General features: G+C 37.1%; 1 protein-coding gene across 1 annotated transcript; it reads left to right on the top strand.

Moving 5' to 3' along the window:
* The first annotated feature begins 18,280 nt into the window (after positions 1-18,280).
* On the top strand, positions 18,281-19,436 carry LOC120777014. The gene is made up of 3 exons (XM_040108118.1): positions 18,281-18,499; positions 18,925-19,092; positions 19,152-19,436. Exons 1-3 carry the CDS (start codon positions 18,281-18,283, stop codon positions 19,314-19,316), a joined length of 552 nt encoding a protein of 183 aa, XP_039964052.1. The 3' UTR covers positions 19,317-19,436.

Here is a 19,436-nt window from a genome sequence, read left to right as displayed (position 1 = left end):
CCAACTTCTTCTCTCTCAAAGACCTTCTCGTATGGCAGGACAGAAAGGATAAGGTAATTATACAAAGTAATTTTTGTGGAAGGATGTACTTCTTAATGGCTTACCGATCCTAAAGTAACAGATTTCCGAGATAGACAAACGCCTTCACTTTTTCTAATTTATAGCTGCCAACAATGACATAGTTTGTTAGAAGCGAGAAAGCTTACGTTTGACCATCAGGTACTCTGCCTTGCGCTGGATAACCCGGATCTTTCGCTTCTTTTTCTGGACAAGGATAGAACTGCGCTGACAGTTTTGTCATATGCGAGGTTCAATTACTGTGCCACTGCGGCTCAGATTACGCGGCGTAACACTTTTTCCAGCATTATATTGAAAAAAGCGCACGAGGGGGAATCACCCTGTCTAAAAGTTCGTCTGGCACCGAACGACTCGGAGAAGTCCTTTCCGATTTTGACGGAGCTTATGGCTTAGCTCAACGTAATTTTGTATAACTGTATGAGGAAGTGTGGAGTTTGAATATCCAGCTATGGTTAAGCTAGCATACTCAATACCGACTTCTGCGTCCTGGCAATGTGAGCAACTTTGATGGAGATTCGACAACTATTCCGTGTGAAACTCAGAGTCACGGCAAATAGAACGGGAACTGAAATGGGGCCACTTCAAAATAATCGGTTTGAGGTTTCAACAAGGGGCTGTCACTGGAAACGTCAGTCTTAGGGCAAGCGGCACGCTATTCAAACATGATCAATAAAACCTTTGTTCCAGCTGAAGTTCGGGTTCAGTGGCGGTTGAACTGACTTGCTCAAGCTCAAAAGATCTGCGAAATTTTCAATAAGATCAAAACAAGTTATCAGTTCGTTGCAGACTATTCTAGAACTAACAGTTTCTATTTGAAAAGTCTAAAAGTAGAACTACTCGAAAAAAATTAATATTCAGTAAAGAACTGTCGAAAGTCGTTAAGAAATTCTGCTAACCAAAATTAAGTCTAAATATTTTGCTTTTTTCAGCTTACTCTCTCAAATAAATATTGATAAATATATTTTTTACTTCAGAACCTTCCCTCTCCCTTCACTTTATTATTCAAATAGCCGAAGTAAAAGCTCTTTAACTTATTTGCTTCACTTTTGTTGAGTTAAGCTAAATTCTTGAGCAAACAATTATTAAAGAGATCTTTGTTAATAAATCATTTCCAATGAAAGATCAGTGATTAAAAAAATAAACACGCACACACAGCTGTTTCTACATCCAAACACATGCTGGTGCCTATAACAGACGAGCTACTAAATATACGAAAAATATTTCACGAATATTTGAGAAAGTCAAATAAAACCAAAGAAAAAACGTGAGAAAAGATGGCATGAAGATGAAAAAGTCAATGCCGCGAAAAGCGCAAATAAATCACAAACGTATATGGTTTGATTATCAGAATGAGGGCGGTCCCATATGGGATTGATATTTCTTGTTTTGAAGACTGATTTCGAAAAGATAAATGTTGAGACCCGGAAGAATCTTTTTGAGGACCAGAATCAAAAAACATTTCAGATTCTGAATAAACTTTTGGGCACAAAATTAATACGAATTATATGGATCGATTGTGTGGTCGAGGGTGGTGCCACAAGAGATCGAAAATTTTGGTTTCTGAGCTGCTTTCGAAAAAATAAATTTTGAGGTTCTGAAAAAACTGTTTTAGAGCCCAAAATTAATGAATAATATAGAATATTCAAATAATAAGTTGTTTAAAAAATGATTGGGTTTTAGAAGACCTGGATCGAAACTTTTTTTCTAAGGCTACGAAAAGTTTTATCGAGCTTTTGAGCTAATTTTCACAATATTAATTTAAAAACAATTTTTTCTTAAACTATCTACAGTGTTGAAATGAACGTAACAATGCAAATTTTCTTTTAGCACCACCCTAGTAGCGCAAACTTTCCGTCATAAAGCGCCAGCTAGAGGCGAGGTCTTCGTTATTTTAACGGCTACTTGCTTATTTTTACAATTTTTGGCGCAATGTTTTCACAGATGTTACTCATTTGAGAATCTACGATCTGCGACGCAGCTGTCGGTCCACTGGCTTCTACGCTTAGATCGCCGCTGACCGGCGTTCTCCTACATTTAGCCATTTAATGGGTAACAAATGATGAGTCGCCGCAATGCCACAGATCATTAATATTAATAATAACAGCAACAACAACAAGCAATAAGGAAAATCATCAAAAGCGAATTGGATTGCGGCCGCCGGCGTTTGGCGGCCTTACCTGAGCGACACAGCTGTGTGCACTTGAGTGCGGCTAATTAAGTCTAAGCAACGCCGATTCCAGGTCAGTAAAAGCTGCAAATGATTATTGGAGGCGGACTTCACTTGAAACTTTACCCTTGCTGTGTGCTTGCAACACGTGCGTGGCGGGGCAAGCGGTCCGCATAGATTGAACTGCTTCCGCAGGCAGGCCCGGCAGCTGCGTTGTGTCGCCAGGTGGGCGTTGAGTGTTGCTGAGTTCAGATTTTTTATAGTCGCAAGCACATACATAAATACATATATACACATCTATATACTTGTATGCATGTATGTATGTCTCCATATTTTGTGTTGTTGTTGCATTGCCTCACCGCAGCCGTGGCGATCTGCATTCATTCAGTCAAATGCTCCTCGCGCGTCAACGGCATTTTGCTGAAAGTCAACGCTTACTCATTCGTGTAAGCGAGTCACATGCCCATTTATATATGTACATATGTATGTATGTTTGCCTCACTGCATCTGGAATGCAATTTTGGAGGTCTCGCTCGCCTCGACGTGCCGCGCCGTTGGATGGCAGCGATTTGTTTATTATTTTAAAAATATTTGCTTTGATTTTATTGCTCGCCCGTTGCAGCTGGTGGTCGCCGCGTAATACATACGTGCAACTTCTATATATAATATATATATAAATATATATATGCATATACATATGTGTGCATATGTTTATACTACAAAGGCACACTTTTTCGCCTTTGATCCATTTATACGCGTTAAATTGGGGCTGTAAGTCAATATTGGCTGTGACGCTTTGGCGCGACTGGATTAGGGTTTTGTTGCTTTTTTCCGCATTTTTATGGGCCTGGCGAATTTCCACGCAATTTATTTTTTTTCTAGTTGAAACTATGTACTTTAGGTTAATGGGTTTGTTGAATATATATGTGTATGTATGGAAGTGTGTAGATAGAAAATAAAATTGAACAGCAGAAAATTTCGGAGAGGCTTTTACAGACTGTATAAGTGTTAAAGATCAGATGCGAACGGCGTACTCTTTAGGTGTAGTGACACAAGGTCTTTATAGAAAATGCAGCTGTGAACCCATGAACTACATACATATGTTCAAGTTGCTTTCCAAAACAAACAGGACTTAAAAAAACCAGAACCAATGGGTTTTTCGGCAAAATCAATTTATTTTATTCAAAATAGGCTCCTTCTGCTTCGATACAGCTTTTTGCACACCAAAAGCATGTCTAACGAGTGTTTTAGCTCGTTGGCCGGTATGGCCGCCAATATGCCGGAGCAAGCCTTTTGAATGGTCTCTACGTCTGCATAACGCTTTCCTTTCATGGGAAAATGCATTTTTCCGAAAAGGAAGAAGTCGCACGATGCCATATCAGGTGAATACGGGGAGTGGTTAATGGTTAAATTGTGATTTTTGGTCAAATAATCGTCCTTCGAATGTTGGATTCTGAGCAATTTTTGGTCGTCAGTCAATTTGTGCGGAACAAACCTTGCACACACCTTTCGTAAGCCCAAATGTTCGGTCAAAATGCGATAAATCGATGTTTTGGAGATGTTCAATTCCATTTCCATGAATTTCAATGATGGTTTCGACTCATTTTTGATGAATTCACGCACAGTTTCGATGGAATTTCCGGTGATCACTGATTTTTATTGGCGCACATGTTGACCGTCATTTATGTCCTCACGACCTCTTTGAAAACCTTGAAACCACTCGTGCACTCTGCTACGGGTTAGGCAATCATCGCCATAAACTTGCTTCATCAATTGAAACGTTTCAGTAAAAGTTTTATCAATTTTAAAACAAAATTTAATGTTGGCTCTTTGTTCGAAGCTCATTTTCGCACCGATAACACAAACATACTGACACTTAAAACGCTATAACTTCACTTCCAATCAATGAAATATCACGAAATTCTCACTGGACAATCGATGAAGATAGCAGATTCTAACGCACCAGTCGGCATATAGATGGCGCCACCAGGAGGCGCTAGATTCAAAAAGTCCTGTTTACTTTGGAACGTATCTTGTATATCGAATTACGATGGTGAGATCACAAGTTGAGAAAAGATTATACAGAAGTTTGCCTACAAGCAACGTCCAAGGAAGTCGTAAAAGAGGTTGACCTAAGACCACGTTAGGATCTCTACAAAAAGAAATCGATGAATGCGAAAAATCATGGAACAAACTAAAGATGCCAGTAAAAAACAGAGGCCTTAAGCTCCCGTGTGAGATACAGAAAATGTTGATGACAGGGGTCGAAGGAAAGAAATGGTTTGTGATTTTAAGATATTTGTTGGTAGTTATAGTTATTGTAGTGGATTGCATTTTATTAGTTTTCGCTCTGTTGAAAAAAAAAAATTATGTTTGTTCGTCGCATCATGGAATGCACCTTAACCCCGTACCACATCCTTCTCTACTTGCACTCGTAAAACAATATTTTCGGAAGCAATAACCGTTATCGCATGAATAGCATATAAGTCCCATATCCCGAGTCTATACGGTAACCTTGCTATAGCTCCATGCATTTAGGGAACGACATTGATAAATGAAATCTGTTTGGATATTTACACAAGTGATTAGTTCTTACCGCAGTTGAATGCTGATCATCTCTTCTATAGTCTCAAAAGTAACGAGCAAAGTACATAGAAGTCCCAGAGGACCTAACGACCTAGTGTTCTATTTTCATACATTGAAGAGGATATACTTATAGTATGTATTAAGTTTTCACGACTTTTGTAACACCTAGAAACGGAAACGTCGAAGAGCCCACAAGTCATGCAGAGGCGACTTAGCCATGTTCATCGCTCTTTAAATGCGCAAAATAGTGCCTGAAGCTTTGAAATATCGCCCTGAAAAATTGCAAACATTCTTTTCTCTCCAAGAAGCTGCTCATTTGTTGGAATCAAGTCCAAGTACTTAAAATTACTTTTGTTTTGACAAGAACTCGTCACAAAATCGGCATAGATTATTGTTTAAAGTAACGGTACAATCTCAAAATAAAAATTTGCTTTAAAAAAGATTAAACCTTTTCTTTGAAATGTTGATCCGGTTTTAAGCATTGAATTCGATAAGAAGAAGAGTAAATATAGATAGTTACCCATTCATCATTGTGATGGATTCTTTATAACTGTAATATAAACTGATGATTCTTTTAAAATAATTCATTGTCGATACACTGAGGATATATTAAATTTTGTTAAACTACTTAATATAAATTTTTTTTTGATAATTTAATATGGCAACCTTCTGCAAAAATAGCTCCAAAAAAGGTTTATTATGTTTATTATTGTTAGTTTAACATGCATATTGTAATATATCACTTTTCAAAATTTTAAACAGGTGGCAACCCTCTTCAAAAACTTGTTTTTGTGTTTATTTTTTTTTTTAGTTTTTCATCCATTTTGTAATAGATTACTGCTCTGACCAATTTTGGTGTATTAAAAAATTTTAAACAGGTGGTAACCCTCAATTTTCAAAATTATCAAAAAAATGTTTGTGCCATTAATATCTTTAGTTTGATTCCCACATTGTAAAAGTTCAATATTATGACCAATTTTAACGGGTTCAAATTTTAAACAGGTGGTAATCCTCTTAAAAAATGTCTAAAAAAAGAATTTTCTTTTTAATATCTTTATTTTGACACCTTTTTTGTAATAAAACAATTTTCTGACCAATTATGTCGCTTACAAATTTTTAAACATGTGGCAACCTTTTTCAAACATTTTTTTATTCACTTTGATGTCCTTAAATCCTACTAGTCAAAATAATTCGAAAATATATTAACTCAGAGAAACGGCGTCTGGTGTATACACGATCGATTTTTCTGTAGAGGACTTTTTAGGTAACATTTTTGAAAATAACGTCTCATTACACTTTCTTAGTCAACCTTTTTTCGTAGATTTGAGTCTTTGTTTCCGGGCCAACGTCAAACAAGATTTAGGGGTATTCTCACGGAATGGACTTCGACTGCAAATCGCCCATTGTAAATTTGCCGAACGGAATTTCTTTGAAAAGTCATTAGGCGTTTGAAGATGACTAAAGGTTTATGCTTTTAAAAAGCACTCCCCAAAAATCTGATAGAAGCTCACTCACTAAATCGATTTATTTTCGGTAGAGTTGCTTAGGGGCATGAAAATTGTAAGTTGCTTAATAAGTCATTCTCTGCTGCAGCCAATATGATAAGCTTAGTGATCAATTAGCGATAAAGTATTTTCCCTTCCGCTTTTGCTATAGTCAAATTTTATCGTTCGTATAACAATAACCGAATCTGCTCAACCTTTAACAAATATTTACAATGTTGCATGGCGCTGGACTTCTGTTTCGTATTCATTTGCAGATCAAACGAATATCATTTCATTCACACAAAGCATTTATTGTGGTTACTGTTATAGTTGTGTTGTTGTTGCACTCATGAAATGATTTTTGATCCTGTCCACATGACCCACACAAGCCAAAATAAATGCATGTGTGAGTAAATGGACAGCTGTTGTTGTACAACAAACACAGCAACACAAAACAGAGGCCACTACCAGCAGCCACTTGAACTTAGGCGCTGCGGCAAACTAACCGAAAGATCGAAGTTTTACAAAGTGCCAGCAACAATTGGCGTTAAAAGACATGTTGCTGGCGCTGCCGAAGAACATGCACACACATATACATACGCACATATTATGGATAGATGATTTTGAAAACATGTGTGAGTCGACTCATTGGTGGCGCAGCCAAAGCAAACAACCAATGACGTTGAGCAGACAAGCTGAAACAAAAGCGCGCAGAGAGGAAGTATACATGTCTACGTATATGTGTGTATGTGTGTGCTATTAGTTGAAAAGCACAACCCAGATAATTGGCCTAATTTTCACATTAACCACAAAATTCGGGAGAAAATTAAAATGTTTCCCCAAAGAGTTTATAATAATAATAAATAAATAAAATTGTGGCAAGGCCTGCGGCGTGCAACTGTGTGTGGCTTCGTGCTAAAGACAGCTTTCGGCGCAGCTGCCGACGGTACCTGTTAATTTGTGTACAGCTGTGTATGTGTGTCTGAGCACTTAAATGTATGGAAAAGCTAAAAATTTGTGACGGCTCAGTGTCTTGGAGCTTTGATTCTTCGTATACATATGTATGTATGTGTGTATAATTCGGCGCCAGCACGTTCGAAATGTCCAAAATCGCAACTTGTGTGGCATCAAAACCATCAAAATTTGTTTACCTCGAGCCGAACGGTCATTTCGTCCGAAGCGTGACAGAAAGAAGAGCGGAGAGGCACATTTAATAACATATTTCTGTGTAAAATTTGGAGCTGGCAAAGGTTCCCAACAATTATTTACTCACTGGCAAGAATGTTGGTGGTCCGAAACTGTGTTGTTGCTGACTCCAGTGTGTTAAGCGGAGTGTGGATGCCAATAGATGACTGTTTGCGATCATTTAGAATTAATTTCATGGCGTTGATATGAGGGCAGCTCAATAAGTCTAACAACTGATAGTGTATTAACAGGACTTGCACAACAAGATGCCATATTAGTTATGGAATCGATGAAAGCATAAGGATCTGAACATAGTCAAAGCCATGGACGCACTCATTGTGTGTTATTGCCTGTCTGGTAAATCCTAGGAGTGCAGTCCACGGAAAATCAGGTGGATGTACACCAGGATCTTGAGACCGATTGTTATATATAGGGCGGTGATGAGGGCCTCGAGAGCATCGCAGATTTCGGTAGGGCTTCAACTAAAGATTACTGCCCGCAACACCAGGTCTAATGCTGGAACTGACTCCGCTCCACCAAGTAATCAATCAAACATATATTGCCTCAAATGACAGCAGAAGAATATGGCAAAGAGAAGATAATCTCGTCCCAGCAAATTAAGAGTTTATGTGAAATAATTTTCTCCTCTCCCGAGGCAAAACATTACCAAAAGTGTAAACTTCGCCCAAACAGTTTAAAGTTTACCTCCGTCAGTAAGGCTGAATGGAGTGACTCCACGCTTGACCTACTGATAAAAGGTAGCACTAATAAGTAATACACTGACGTCTCGAAAACGTCGAAAGACATTGGTGGAGGTGTCGTAGGACCACATTCAAAACTTATGGGATGTGTTTCGAACATTTTCCAAGCAAACGGCTTTGCTTAATGTCGGTGTGAAGAGACAAACCTCCAAAGCAACTCTAGCAGTGAGAATATTGCCATAGTCAGCGATAGTCAAGTGGCACTTAAAGAATCCCAACTACTTCACTATATAAGGTGCGTTCCAAAGTAAACTGGACTTCTTGAATCTAAAAGTCGGCTAGTGCGTTAGAATCTGCTATCCTTATCGATTGTTCAGTGAGAATTTCATGACATTTCATAGATCGGAAGTGAAGTTATAGCGTTTTAAGTGTCAGTATGTTTGTGTTATCGGTGCGAAAATGAGCTTCGAACAAAGAGCCAACATTAAATTTTGTTTTAAAATTGGTAAAACTTTCACCGAAATATTTCAATTGATGAAACAAATTTATTGCGATGATTGCGTATCCCTAAGCAGAGTGCACTAGTGGTTTCGAGTCCACCTCTTCGGGATGCCAGGTTACAAGGCGTAGCCTCGAATAAAGAGGTTGACGAGCTTGCCCGATCTACTTCCGGGATAGTTGGACCGGAACCCTGCGTTGCGGTTGGTCTCCATACCATAAACAATGAGGAGAGAGTGAGCCAGCAGAAGTATTGGCAACAACTCCAAGGGATGCGCCAGGCAAAGTTGCTAATGGCATCCCGAGGGCTAATTCTGGCTACTTCTGGCATTTTAGACTGGGCACATATTTAACATTGGTAAAACTCTTTTCGAAACTGCCGCTTAAGTGACATAAGCAGTAATTCTCACTTACAGGAAAAGTGCCCTTAGATCTATGTATGTATTCGAATAGGGATCACACTGCCTCAGTAGCATCCAGCTGGTTACGGGTATTTATTAGTGGTTTTGGAGAGGGCACAGTACACCTTAGGTCGTAATGAATTTAAAAAATCTCGCCAATTTTTTGAAGATGACAATTTTTCATTCAAATTGAGTTCTATAAGAAGTAATTCTCAGAGGAGGACGAGATTTTGTGAGACAACTAGATCCCCGGTAATCTCAATTGTGTCCGAACACTTCGTACGATAATTGTAAAGATCGTTAACATTGGATTTTTAGGGGCCACATAAAAAATATTCGAAATGAGAAGAGTTTCTGGGATTGTGTGAAAGTTAGGACCAGTCTTAATTGCTATTTAGAACCTACCTATATACTGTCACACATCGCGGAAGCGAAGCATTCCATAATTTCAGTGGCACCTCAGAAGCCTCTCTGCATTGTGGCACTGAAATTTTGACATCATTGTACTAACTTAGCTTGAGACCGAATAAAAACAAACAAAGCTTTAAGCGAAACGCCGAAACGTGTCAGCGGCATATAAAAAAAGAAGAAGAATTCAAAATAACAAAACTAAATCAAGCTGCGTGTGTGTTCGCGATCATGTTCCGGCGAACGTGTCGGCCATGAGAAAAGCGGGAAGCACAGCATAACATAGCACAGCACAGTACGCGCTCAGTAAGTTAGCCGAAATGTTGGTGGTCTGCAACCAATCAATTATCCATACCACAACCAACTACTCGCGAATGATCGACAGACGCGACCGTGCGATCGCTAAGAATTTGATTGGCCGCACTGTAGCATAACGGCACGTTTAGCCCGTGGTTGGAAGCGGCCGAGTAGACTGTTTGTTTTGCATACGCACATGTTGGCCCAAATATTGAAGCAACCGTAACGAGCGTGCAACAACATGATCATCCGGGTGTGTGGACGGCAGCGGTGGCCATGTTGCATGTTATGCTGCAACATACACAGAGCTCTGCATGTAGACTTGTGTAGTTCTTGTGAGTTTAAGCAGAGATAATATTTACTAAGATCGTTCGGACTGGATCCATTCGAGCATCTCCGGCACTGTCTGTGCGCCTTGAGGGCTTTTGTAAATAAATATTTGTTTAACATTGCGCCAGTGCCGAAAGCGATGAGAACAGCTGCCATCGCTATGAAAAGTATGCGCTTACAATCACCATCTTCCAGTGCTAAACTTATATGAGTATGTTGCATATCAAGCGTGAGTTGCCTAATCAGCGAAATTTTGTTGAAGGAAATATGGTGTAGCGCCGGGAAGGAGACGCCAAAGAGTTGACGTGCGTCTAGTTTCTATATGTGTCATGAGTAGAGGGTGGTCCGAGGATGAAATAAAACTAAGAGTCGCAAAAACCGCGATTCCATTTATTAGATGTGGTGTCAGACTAATAAGTTGTACCTCTTTTAAACGGAAAATATTAGGGAGGAAGACAGGTTAGGTAATCATATAAATATAAAACCAAACCATGATAGAACCAAACTTCCCGAAGGCCCAACCTACAAATATGAAAGGTAAGAAAACAGAAGCGACACTTAATCGATCCATTGAAATCTATCTCAATTACTTGTAATACGCCAACGGTCTTTCTAGTTTTTAGTTTCCATTAGTTTATGATTAGTCTTCAAAATCAAAATGACGTTCTCTTATTGGCAGAAGAGATTGTGAATCTAACTAATAACGGCGAACACCTTTACGCTGATTTTCCATTTGAAAATCTTGCCGGAAAGTTCTTGAAGTCGAGGATGGTAGTCAAGTCACAAAGATTATACCGTAGGAACGTTGGTGTTCTCGAACCCAATTTTTCCAAGCAAAAATACTCGCTCTGGATGGATTTGGATGACACTGCCGAACAACGAGCAATAATATTGCAACAAAAGATTTTTCTTCGCTTATTATTTGCATCATGGTTTGAGAAACCTTGGAAGCTTTGGTGAAAAATCTTTCGAAATTTTATTAAAAAATTTTAGTACACAGTTTCTGGATGTAATTTTACTAAAAAGTTTTAGTACTAAATATTCGCACAAAAGCTTTCTGTTCGCTTATTACTTACATGAGACTATCGAAATTTTAGTAATAAAATTAAGTACTAAAAAATTTTAGTACACAGTTTCTGAATATAATTTTACTAAAATGTTTTAGCAGTAAAAATTTGCTCAAAAGCTTTTTGTTCGCTTATTACTTACATACATGAGACTATCGATATTTTAGTCGAAAATTTAGTACCAAAAGTTTTTAGTACTCAATTTCTGGATATAATTTTACTAAAAAGTTTTAGTACTAGAAATTTGCACATAAGCTTTCTGTTCGCTTATTACTTACATAAGACTATCGAAATTTTAGTAAAAAAAATTTAGTACTAGAACAGTACACAGTATCTGGATATATGTATGTAATTTTACTAAAAAGTTTTAGTACTAACAATTTGCACAAAAGTTTTTGTTCGCTTATTACTTACATATGTACATGAGACTATCGAAATTTTAGTAAAAAATTTAGTACTAAAAATTTTTAGTACACAGTTTCTGGATATAATTTTACAAAAAATTTTTATTATTAAAAATTTGCACAAAAGCTTTTTGTTCGCTCATTACTTACATGAGACTATCGAAATTTTAGTACAAAAATTTAGTGTTAAAAAATTTTTGTACTAAAGAATTTTAGTACTAACAAATTTTATAAATTTTAGATAGTCTACAATACTAAAAAAAATTTTTAATGCGATTAATACACTTCAAAAAGACTAGATATTCCTTAAAAGAACTTTGATCTGCCATTTTTTATGGCAGCCCAATTTCTTCGAAGATCCATTATTGCCATATGCACTAACCCAGGTCAAATTTCATGAAGATGTCACTCAAATAAAAAAGTTATCCATACAAGCTCTTGAGTTTGATACATCAGTATGTATGGCAGCTATATATTATAGTGATCCGATATCGACGATTCCGACAAATGAGCAGATTCTTGGAGAGAAAAGCTCGTGTGCAAAATTACAAAGCGATATTTCAAAAACTAAGAGACTAGTTCACGTATAAACAGACGAACGGACATTGCTGAGCCGACTCAGCTCGACAACCTGATCGTTTATATATGTATGTAAGTATGTATTATATAGGAACCCCGATGCCTCTATCTGATAATATACCCTGCTCTGGGTACAAAAATTAGTAAAATAAAACAAAAGATTGTTGCACCCTGTATATACATATTTAGACAATTCAAAACAATTTTTTTCCCATGAAGTACATATGCAGGCTTATGGTTTATTTTGCTGATGTGCTCGTAAATCTGTGTATTTGTTGCTGTTGTAATATAGCATAAATACATTTGTATGTAAATATGCTAAGTGGCTGGGAAAGTAAATGGAAGCCCAAAGCATTTTTAACTAACACTCATACATACATATATACATAAATCTGCTAACAAAAATATGCGTATGTGTTAAAAGTAATGCTACACACCTCTCCGTGCACTTTATACTGCCTCACGCACATATGGACCCACTCTTCGCCACCTACTTACTTCATCAGGGCAATAATTTTATGAACTCGCTGCAATATGTTTAATTTTATTTGTTATGCTTCGCACGCCCTGAAAGCGATCAACAAGTTAACCAAAGTACACTTGGCTACACACACACACGCACATATAGATTTGGGTAATCATTTGAAGACGCTTGTGCGCCGCATCAGCACTGGAAATTTAATATACTTGCCACTTCAGCCTTCCCATAAACAGCAACAACAACTCTTAGCATTATGAACACCCTTCTTTTACTTCTTACGCTGCCACACCTTCAACCAGCGTCTGCGCCACTGCAATTGCCAATATTTATTTGGATATTTCGATTATTAATTTCATTTGTTTGTTTATAATTTGTTTATGATTTTTTTATTTTTTTTCAATTTCGAATATTGAGCAGCAAAAAAGCTGTCGATTCAAGCATTTTTCTAACCTCCTTCGACTTTCGCCAAGTGATGGCCGCTAACCGTGTGCGCATATGTGAGTGTGTGTGTGCTTGGGTTGTTTATCATTCGCTGAAAACGGAAATCACTTGATGAATGCTCGACGCGCCTGCAGCCGCATCGTGGAGATCGCGAAGTCTATGAGAAGTGCTGAAATTTAAACAAATCGTTGATTTGTTTGAAAGCTGCTTTGGCCCTCACTAGAAGGTATGTACATATCACATACATAAGTATATACTTACCATAAATTCATACATATGTATGTATATTCTCATACCATATTATTCATAATTAATATTTGTTAATATTTATTTTGCGCATGAAATCAGTAGAGCTGGTAATTTTTGAATTGATTAGGATATATGTACATATGTATGTAAATCAATTTGGAAGCTGTTTTTGAAATCAATTGAGTACAAATCCACAGCTAAGTATATTATAAAATGTAGCTTTAATTTCGAATGCTGGAACTTTTCAGCCGTAATCATCCATAACGACGATAACGGCTCTGAGATAAATGTGTAAATAATTGAAGCATGATTTGTGCTTTAAAACGAGTCACTTACTTTTACCTCAAACCGGTTTTATAACGACATGTTGCTTCAGAGTATAATAGTTTTGCTCACCTAATGGTTTTTTGTATCACCTTAAATTAATCCAGATCAATATGGAGCTATATACATAAGTATATGTATATATGGTACATACATACTTATATACTCAATGAGACGGGACGAGTTGAATTCCGAGCATATTGATTAAACTTCGTAGGCGTGTTCCTTGGCACCCAAGGGGGATCGGTATTGCAGATGGGCGGAATCGGACTTCCAAAGGGCACTTAATTAACAAAACTTGATTTCAGCACAAGGGAACGCAGTGCTGAAGGACATCTTTTTTTGAAGAAAGCGTAATGTATGCATATAAAAATTAAATATTATAATAAAATTTTTTATTAGTACAAACATACACTATTAATAAGGAAATTCTAAAATTAAAAAAAAAAATACTTTAAAAACATCCATTGCGACATCATTTCCGGAGAACACGAAAAAAGGGCAGGATAACTCCTTAGAGGATCCTCTAAAATGAAAAAAACGTGTTTTAGTTAAAACCTTAATTTAGAACTTGGAGCAAAGAAAAAAGTGAAAAATGGACTTTTGGCATGTCAAATAGTTGTGATCGAAAACAAAAATCCTTCGTTCAAGTCATTTCATGAAGATCGTTTGAGTAGTTCTTGGTAAATTTTGCCAATCGACAGTTTGAAAAAAAAACGCGTTAGGACTCAAAAATTATGGAAATCAATCAATAGCAAATATGAGAACCCCGGTGTTATGGCTTAACGAACATGTCGGTCAGTTCGTGAGGTTTAGCATGGGAATTCAGGCATAATATTTGTGTGATAACAGATTCTCTAGTGCCGAAAATGGATAAACTTTTGTTAATACTTTCCTCTTCCCCCATGTACCTCGTTCTGCATCTATCGGTCCATATGTAATAAATCTTAATGAAATTCAGAAAGAATTTCTTTCTAATAACAGTGTCTTCTCCTGCCTTAAATTGATCAGGGCAGTACTTCCCGTAGTACTCATATACCTGATATTCGGATTTTCCAACATCCGCTTGACTTTGTACCTTATATATTAGTCAATCTGTGAGCTGCTCTTATTTGCATATTGCGAAAGTAAATTTATGACATGTTCGATTACACCCGAGCTAAGCCCATCCTTACTTATTTTATTTATAAACATAATTGTTAGAATTAAATTACAACTAAACAAATTAATATGCTTGAATAGTTCGTTGCTTTTATTTGGTAATAGTTTGAGGCCAATGTTAAAACAGTTTAGAATGATAAATAGTACAGCAATGAGGGTCATTCGCACGGATTGTTATCTCACGCTAATACTTTTATTGGTATTATTTGGAGCGGTCGTGTCAACGTCAAGATTCACCAACGTTATTTGCAAAACTTTCGATAAAAATTTGCCATCTTTCCGTATTGTCGGCTAACGGTACCGAAACGGGGTACCATTGCGTTATCGCTTTACGCGAAGATCTTAAAGAAACCGTTTAGTAATATTACAGTGAGTGTTTACTGCAACAGCATATATGTACATATGTACGTAAATAAAGGGCGATTATCTTGGAGTTTTGTAGTGAAGACCAAATAACCACATAACGTTTAAGAAGCATGTGTGGACAGACGCAAGAAATAAGACTTTTTCTGAGGTTTATTTTTGGCAGCTATCAAATTGAAAACCTGCGTTTTCGTATACTCTAAATATCGACCGCTTTTGTTTGTTTATTTTCATATTTTATTACACACCAAATATTAAATTTGTAATTTCTACGTTATTCTTTAGATAAATCTGAGTTTGTTCAAAAAGTTCAATGGTTATCGTCCATTCCTACATAATGTTTCCGTCGATTTATGTTCCTTCTTGGCGAATAGGAAACGTTTTCCTCTAGTGAAAATATATTTTGATGCCTTCGCGAAATACTCGAATTTCAATCACACTTGTCCGTTCAATGTGAGTTTTGTCTTTGATCAAATGCATAATAATATTTATTATACATATGTATACATACATTTGTTTGTAAATATCTCCAATCTCCGTTTAGCATGACATTATTTTCAATAACCTTGTGCTGCGTGATGATATGTTCGCTCGTTTTCCGATTCCAGGAGGAGAATATTTGATTAAGGCGGCATATTCGATCAACGGGAAATGGAGGGTCGAAGTGAGCGTATATTGTTTGGTTAATGTTAATACAAAGTAGAGTATGTTTCACAATATCCATACAATAATATAAATGGTCTTCTCGTTGAACCTGATACTTCTTAGCAGAATGAATGAGCCAGCAAGCACAGCAAAGACTGGGACGATTTTTACTTAGCGTAAACAAAGCTTTATCAAAATAGTGTATGTGATAATTTTGATCCAATAATGTTCGAAATCCATTTAAACCTTATCAGCGACTATATGCCGCATATGAGGCGGCTGGTCTTCCGGTTGGCTTAACACCCTATCGCGCGCTTCTCTCAGCTTGCGGTTAACATAATCGGCCTACTGAGTCTACTATGACCGAAAACGCCGCATCCAACATGCAGTGAAGAAAATATAGCAACCGTAGTTGGGAGTGTACGCGAAGACCGTGAATAGTCGATTCGGAGCTGTTCGCAGTGACTCCAACTGAGATATGCAATGACTTAGCACATTTTACGTCGAGATCTTTAATTTGGAGCATACAAAATATATGTAGTTTGTGCAAGAACTGAAGCCGTTCGACCTTCCCAAGCGACATCGCTTCGCTTTATGGGCTCTTGAAAAGTTCCAAGAAGATCCGACGTTGTCGAGCCAAATTTTGTGCAGCACGGGGCACATTTCTGGCAAGCAAAATTGTTGCATTTGAGTTAAAGAGAAACTTGAAAAGATTCAAGAGCTCCCATTTCATCCGAAACAAGGATCGGTTGGATATGGTTTGTGGGCAGGTGGAATCATTAAATGAGAGAAACAGGCAGGAAACTTCATAAGGACTATCCCATTCCATGGCGAGTTTTCCCACAATTGCATACAGTGTAAGTATAGTACGATTAGAAGTTACTAGTTTCTCGAACTATATCTTAGTATAGGCAGGCTTTGTGATTTATCAGGATGAACGCAGCATGTAGATTTGGATTTAGGTTAAGCTTTTAGATCAACCCACGCTACACATGAGGTCGATCATGAGTTTAACGATATATTGGTCATGAGGATCTCTGACCTTCTGAGTGACTGAGACTTCACAATTAGCATTATGTGATTTTCCGCCAAATTCCAAAAAATCAGTAAAAAATACCTTCTTAACTAATACAATCAGGCCAAAGTCTATCTAACACTCCATATGTATATTTGTTATAAGTCTCGACTGTGATGGCGTTCAGTGACTTCAACGAAGTTAGTTTTTTTTTACGGCTTCACCTCAGTTTAGCAGAGACACACGCTAGATTGTGGGATTATATCGATGCCATATTGTGGGGACTTCTAAAATATGTATGATGTAATGACTTGAGCCTTTAGCTTCTTCCATCAACTTTAAACCTTATACATATGTCGATTAGAGGAGCAATATCTTAGAGAAATCTCGGAATTTAGCAATCATGAACGAAATTTAATTTAAATCCTGTATCGGTTCAGATTTTATAAACCCAATATACCAATTTTCGACTTTCTGATTTATGAAGAATATTATAAAAAACGTATTTTAAAGAAAGTACTACAATTTTTACAAAAAGTGAGTTAATCAAGTATTCTGTTGCAGCCGAATTAAGTAAATACCTTAGCCGTCTGTTTTAAAATTTGATTATCAAACTCGCAAATCGATATTTAATTGAACTAAAATAAAAAATAGACCACTTTCACAGGCCGTTACAACTATAATTAACTTTTCATATGCTGTCCACGAAAGTGGCCCCCCCCTACCTTGTTTATTTTTATACCCTGAACAGGGTATATTAAGTTCGTCACCGTGTTTGTAACACCCAGAAAGAAGCGTCGGAGACCCTATAAAGTCATGCTCATCAGTATGTTGAGCTGAGTCGATTTAACCATGTCCGTCCGTCCGTCCGTCTGTATATTTTCGAACTAGTCCCTCAGTTTTTAAGATATCCTTTTGAAATTTTGCAAACGTCATTTTCTCTTCAAGAAGCTGCTCATTTGTCGGAACGGCCGATATCGGACCACTATAACATATATCTGCCATATAAACTGAACGATCGGAATCAAGTTCTTGTATGGAAAACTTTCACATTTGACAATGTATCTTCACCAAATTTGGTACAGATTATTTTCTAGGGCAACAATGTAATCTTCGTAAAAATTGTTCAGATCGGATTACTATAGCATATAGCTTCCATACAAACTGAACACATAGTTACTAAAAGAAATGCACCTGTGCAGGGTATATAAGCTTCGGTGCAGCCGAAGTAAACGATTTTTCTCGTTAATTTTTCATTATTGATACCGCAAATGGATATGCAGTAAAATTTAAAATATTTGATGTAATTAGAATTATCGCTTCATATGTATATTTTTAATTTTTCTATGATTTTTGATATTTCACTGACCAGCGGCATATCATTGAGCAGAAAAACACTAACCCCAACTTTTTGAAATGAGGATATCAAGGAAGTTTTGTTGGCTCTGCTTAATAACACTGGTGATTTCAAGCTGTTTAGTAGATGCTTTTACAAAATTAACCAACATCGACTGCAAAGCGTTCGACAAACCTTTCGCCGATTTCAAGAGTTGTCGCCTGCATGTGCCGAAACGAGGAGAGATCGCATTATCCTTGCATGTTCGGCTCTTCCAGATACCAGTTAATAATGTCAGTGTAAGTGTTGGATTAATTTTGAGTGTAACGAGTGAACAAGTCGTAATGTTCGTCGCAGACCCTATAAATTATACTAGCAAATGATCAACGTGATCAGCTGAGTCATTTTGGTCATATTTGTCAGTGTATATAAACGCGACTTAGTCCTTCAGGTTTCTTTCAGTTCGCTAACTCAATATGAAGTTCTGTACACGTTCTTTTCTCCTTATTTGTTGGAATCGTCGATACCGGACCACTATATCATAAATCAGTCATATAAACTGAACGATCGGAATTAAGTGCTTGAGTGGAAGACTTTTATATTTGACGAGATATTTTCATGAAATTTAGTGAAGCTGTAATACAAACTGACTAGTTCTAATCAATTTCTTGTCTGGAAAACTTTTATTGACAATCTTCACGAAATTCCGCTTCTCTCTTTACAGATAAATCTCTCATTTTTCAAGAAAGCCAGTGGTTACCGTCCATTTTTATACAATGTTACCGCCGATTTTTGTGGTTTTATGGCGAACAAGAAACGTTATCCTTTTCTAAATATATTCTTTGACTTCATTCTGAAGGACTCGAACATTAATCATACCTGTCCCTACAACGTACGTATGATAACGGAATTAGCGGAAATGGTAAAATTTGTAATTTTTTTGACTTACAGCATGACATAATCGTCAAAAATCTTGTTTTACGGGACGATATGTTCGGACGAATACCAGTGCCAGCAGGCGAATATATGTTTAAGCTAATGGTGGCCGCCTACAATGAATGGAAAGCTGATGTGAAGGCTTACTTCTCAATAAGACTAAATGAAAAAGAGCGTTAAAGTGGCATCCACTTTCGACGAAATAATAAATGAAGTTTGAAGGCTGTTCCAGAGATCATCACTTGGACTACTACCATATATATGCAATCCTCTGTGAATCCACAAAAATGTGATTCCTGT

Source organism: Bactrocera tryoni, chromosome 5 (genome assembly GCF_016617805.1).
Source record: "Bactrocera tryoni isolate S06 chromosome 5, CSIRO_BtryS06_freeze2, whole genome shotgun sequence".
Classification (NCBI taxonomy): domain Eukaryota; kingdom Metazoa; phylum Arthropoda; class Insecta; order Diptera; family Tephritidae; genus Bactrocera; species Bactrocera tryoni.
This window is presented reverse-complemented; position numbering and strand designations above follow the sequence as displayed.

Excerpts from the sequence above, each read along its gene's own strand:
- LOC120777014 (XM_040108118.1), top strand. The coding sequence starts at position 18,281 with ATGAGGATATCAAGGAAGTTTTGTTGGCTCTGCTTAATAACACTGGTG. Across the intron at positions 18,500-18,924 it reads TACCAGTTAATAATGTCAGT|ATAAATCTCTCATTTTTCAA; the intron begins GTAAGTGTTGGA and ends CTCTCTTTACAG. Across the intron at positions 19,093-19,151 it reads ATCATACCTGTCCCTACAAC|CATGACATAATCGTCAAAAA; the intron begins GTACGTATGATA and ends TTTGACTTACAG.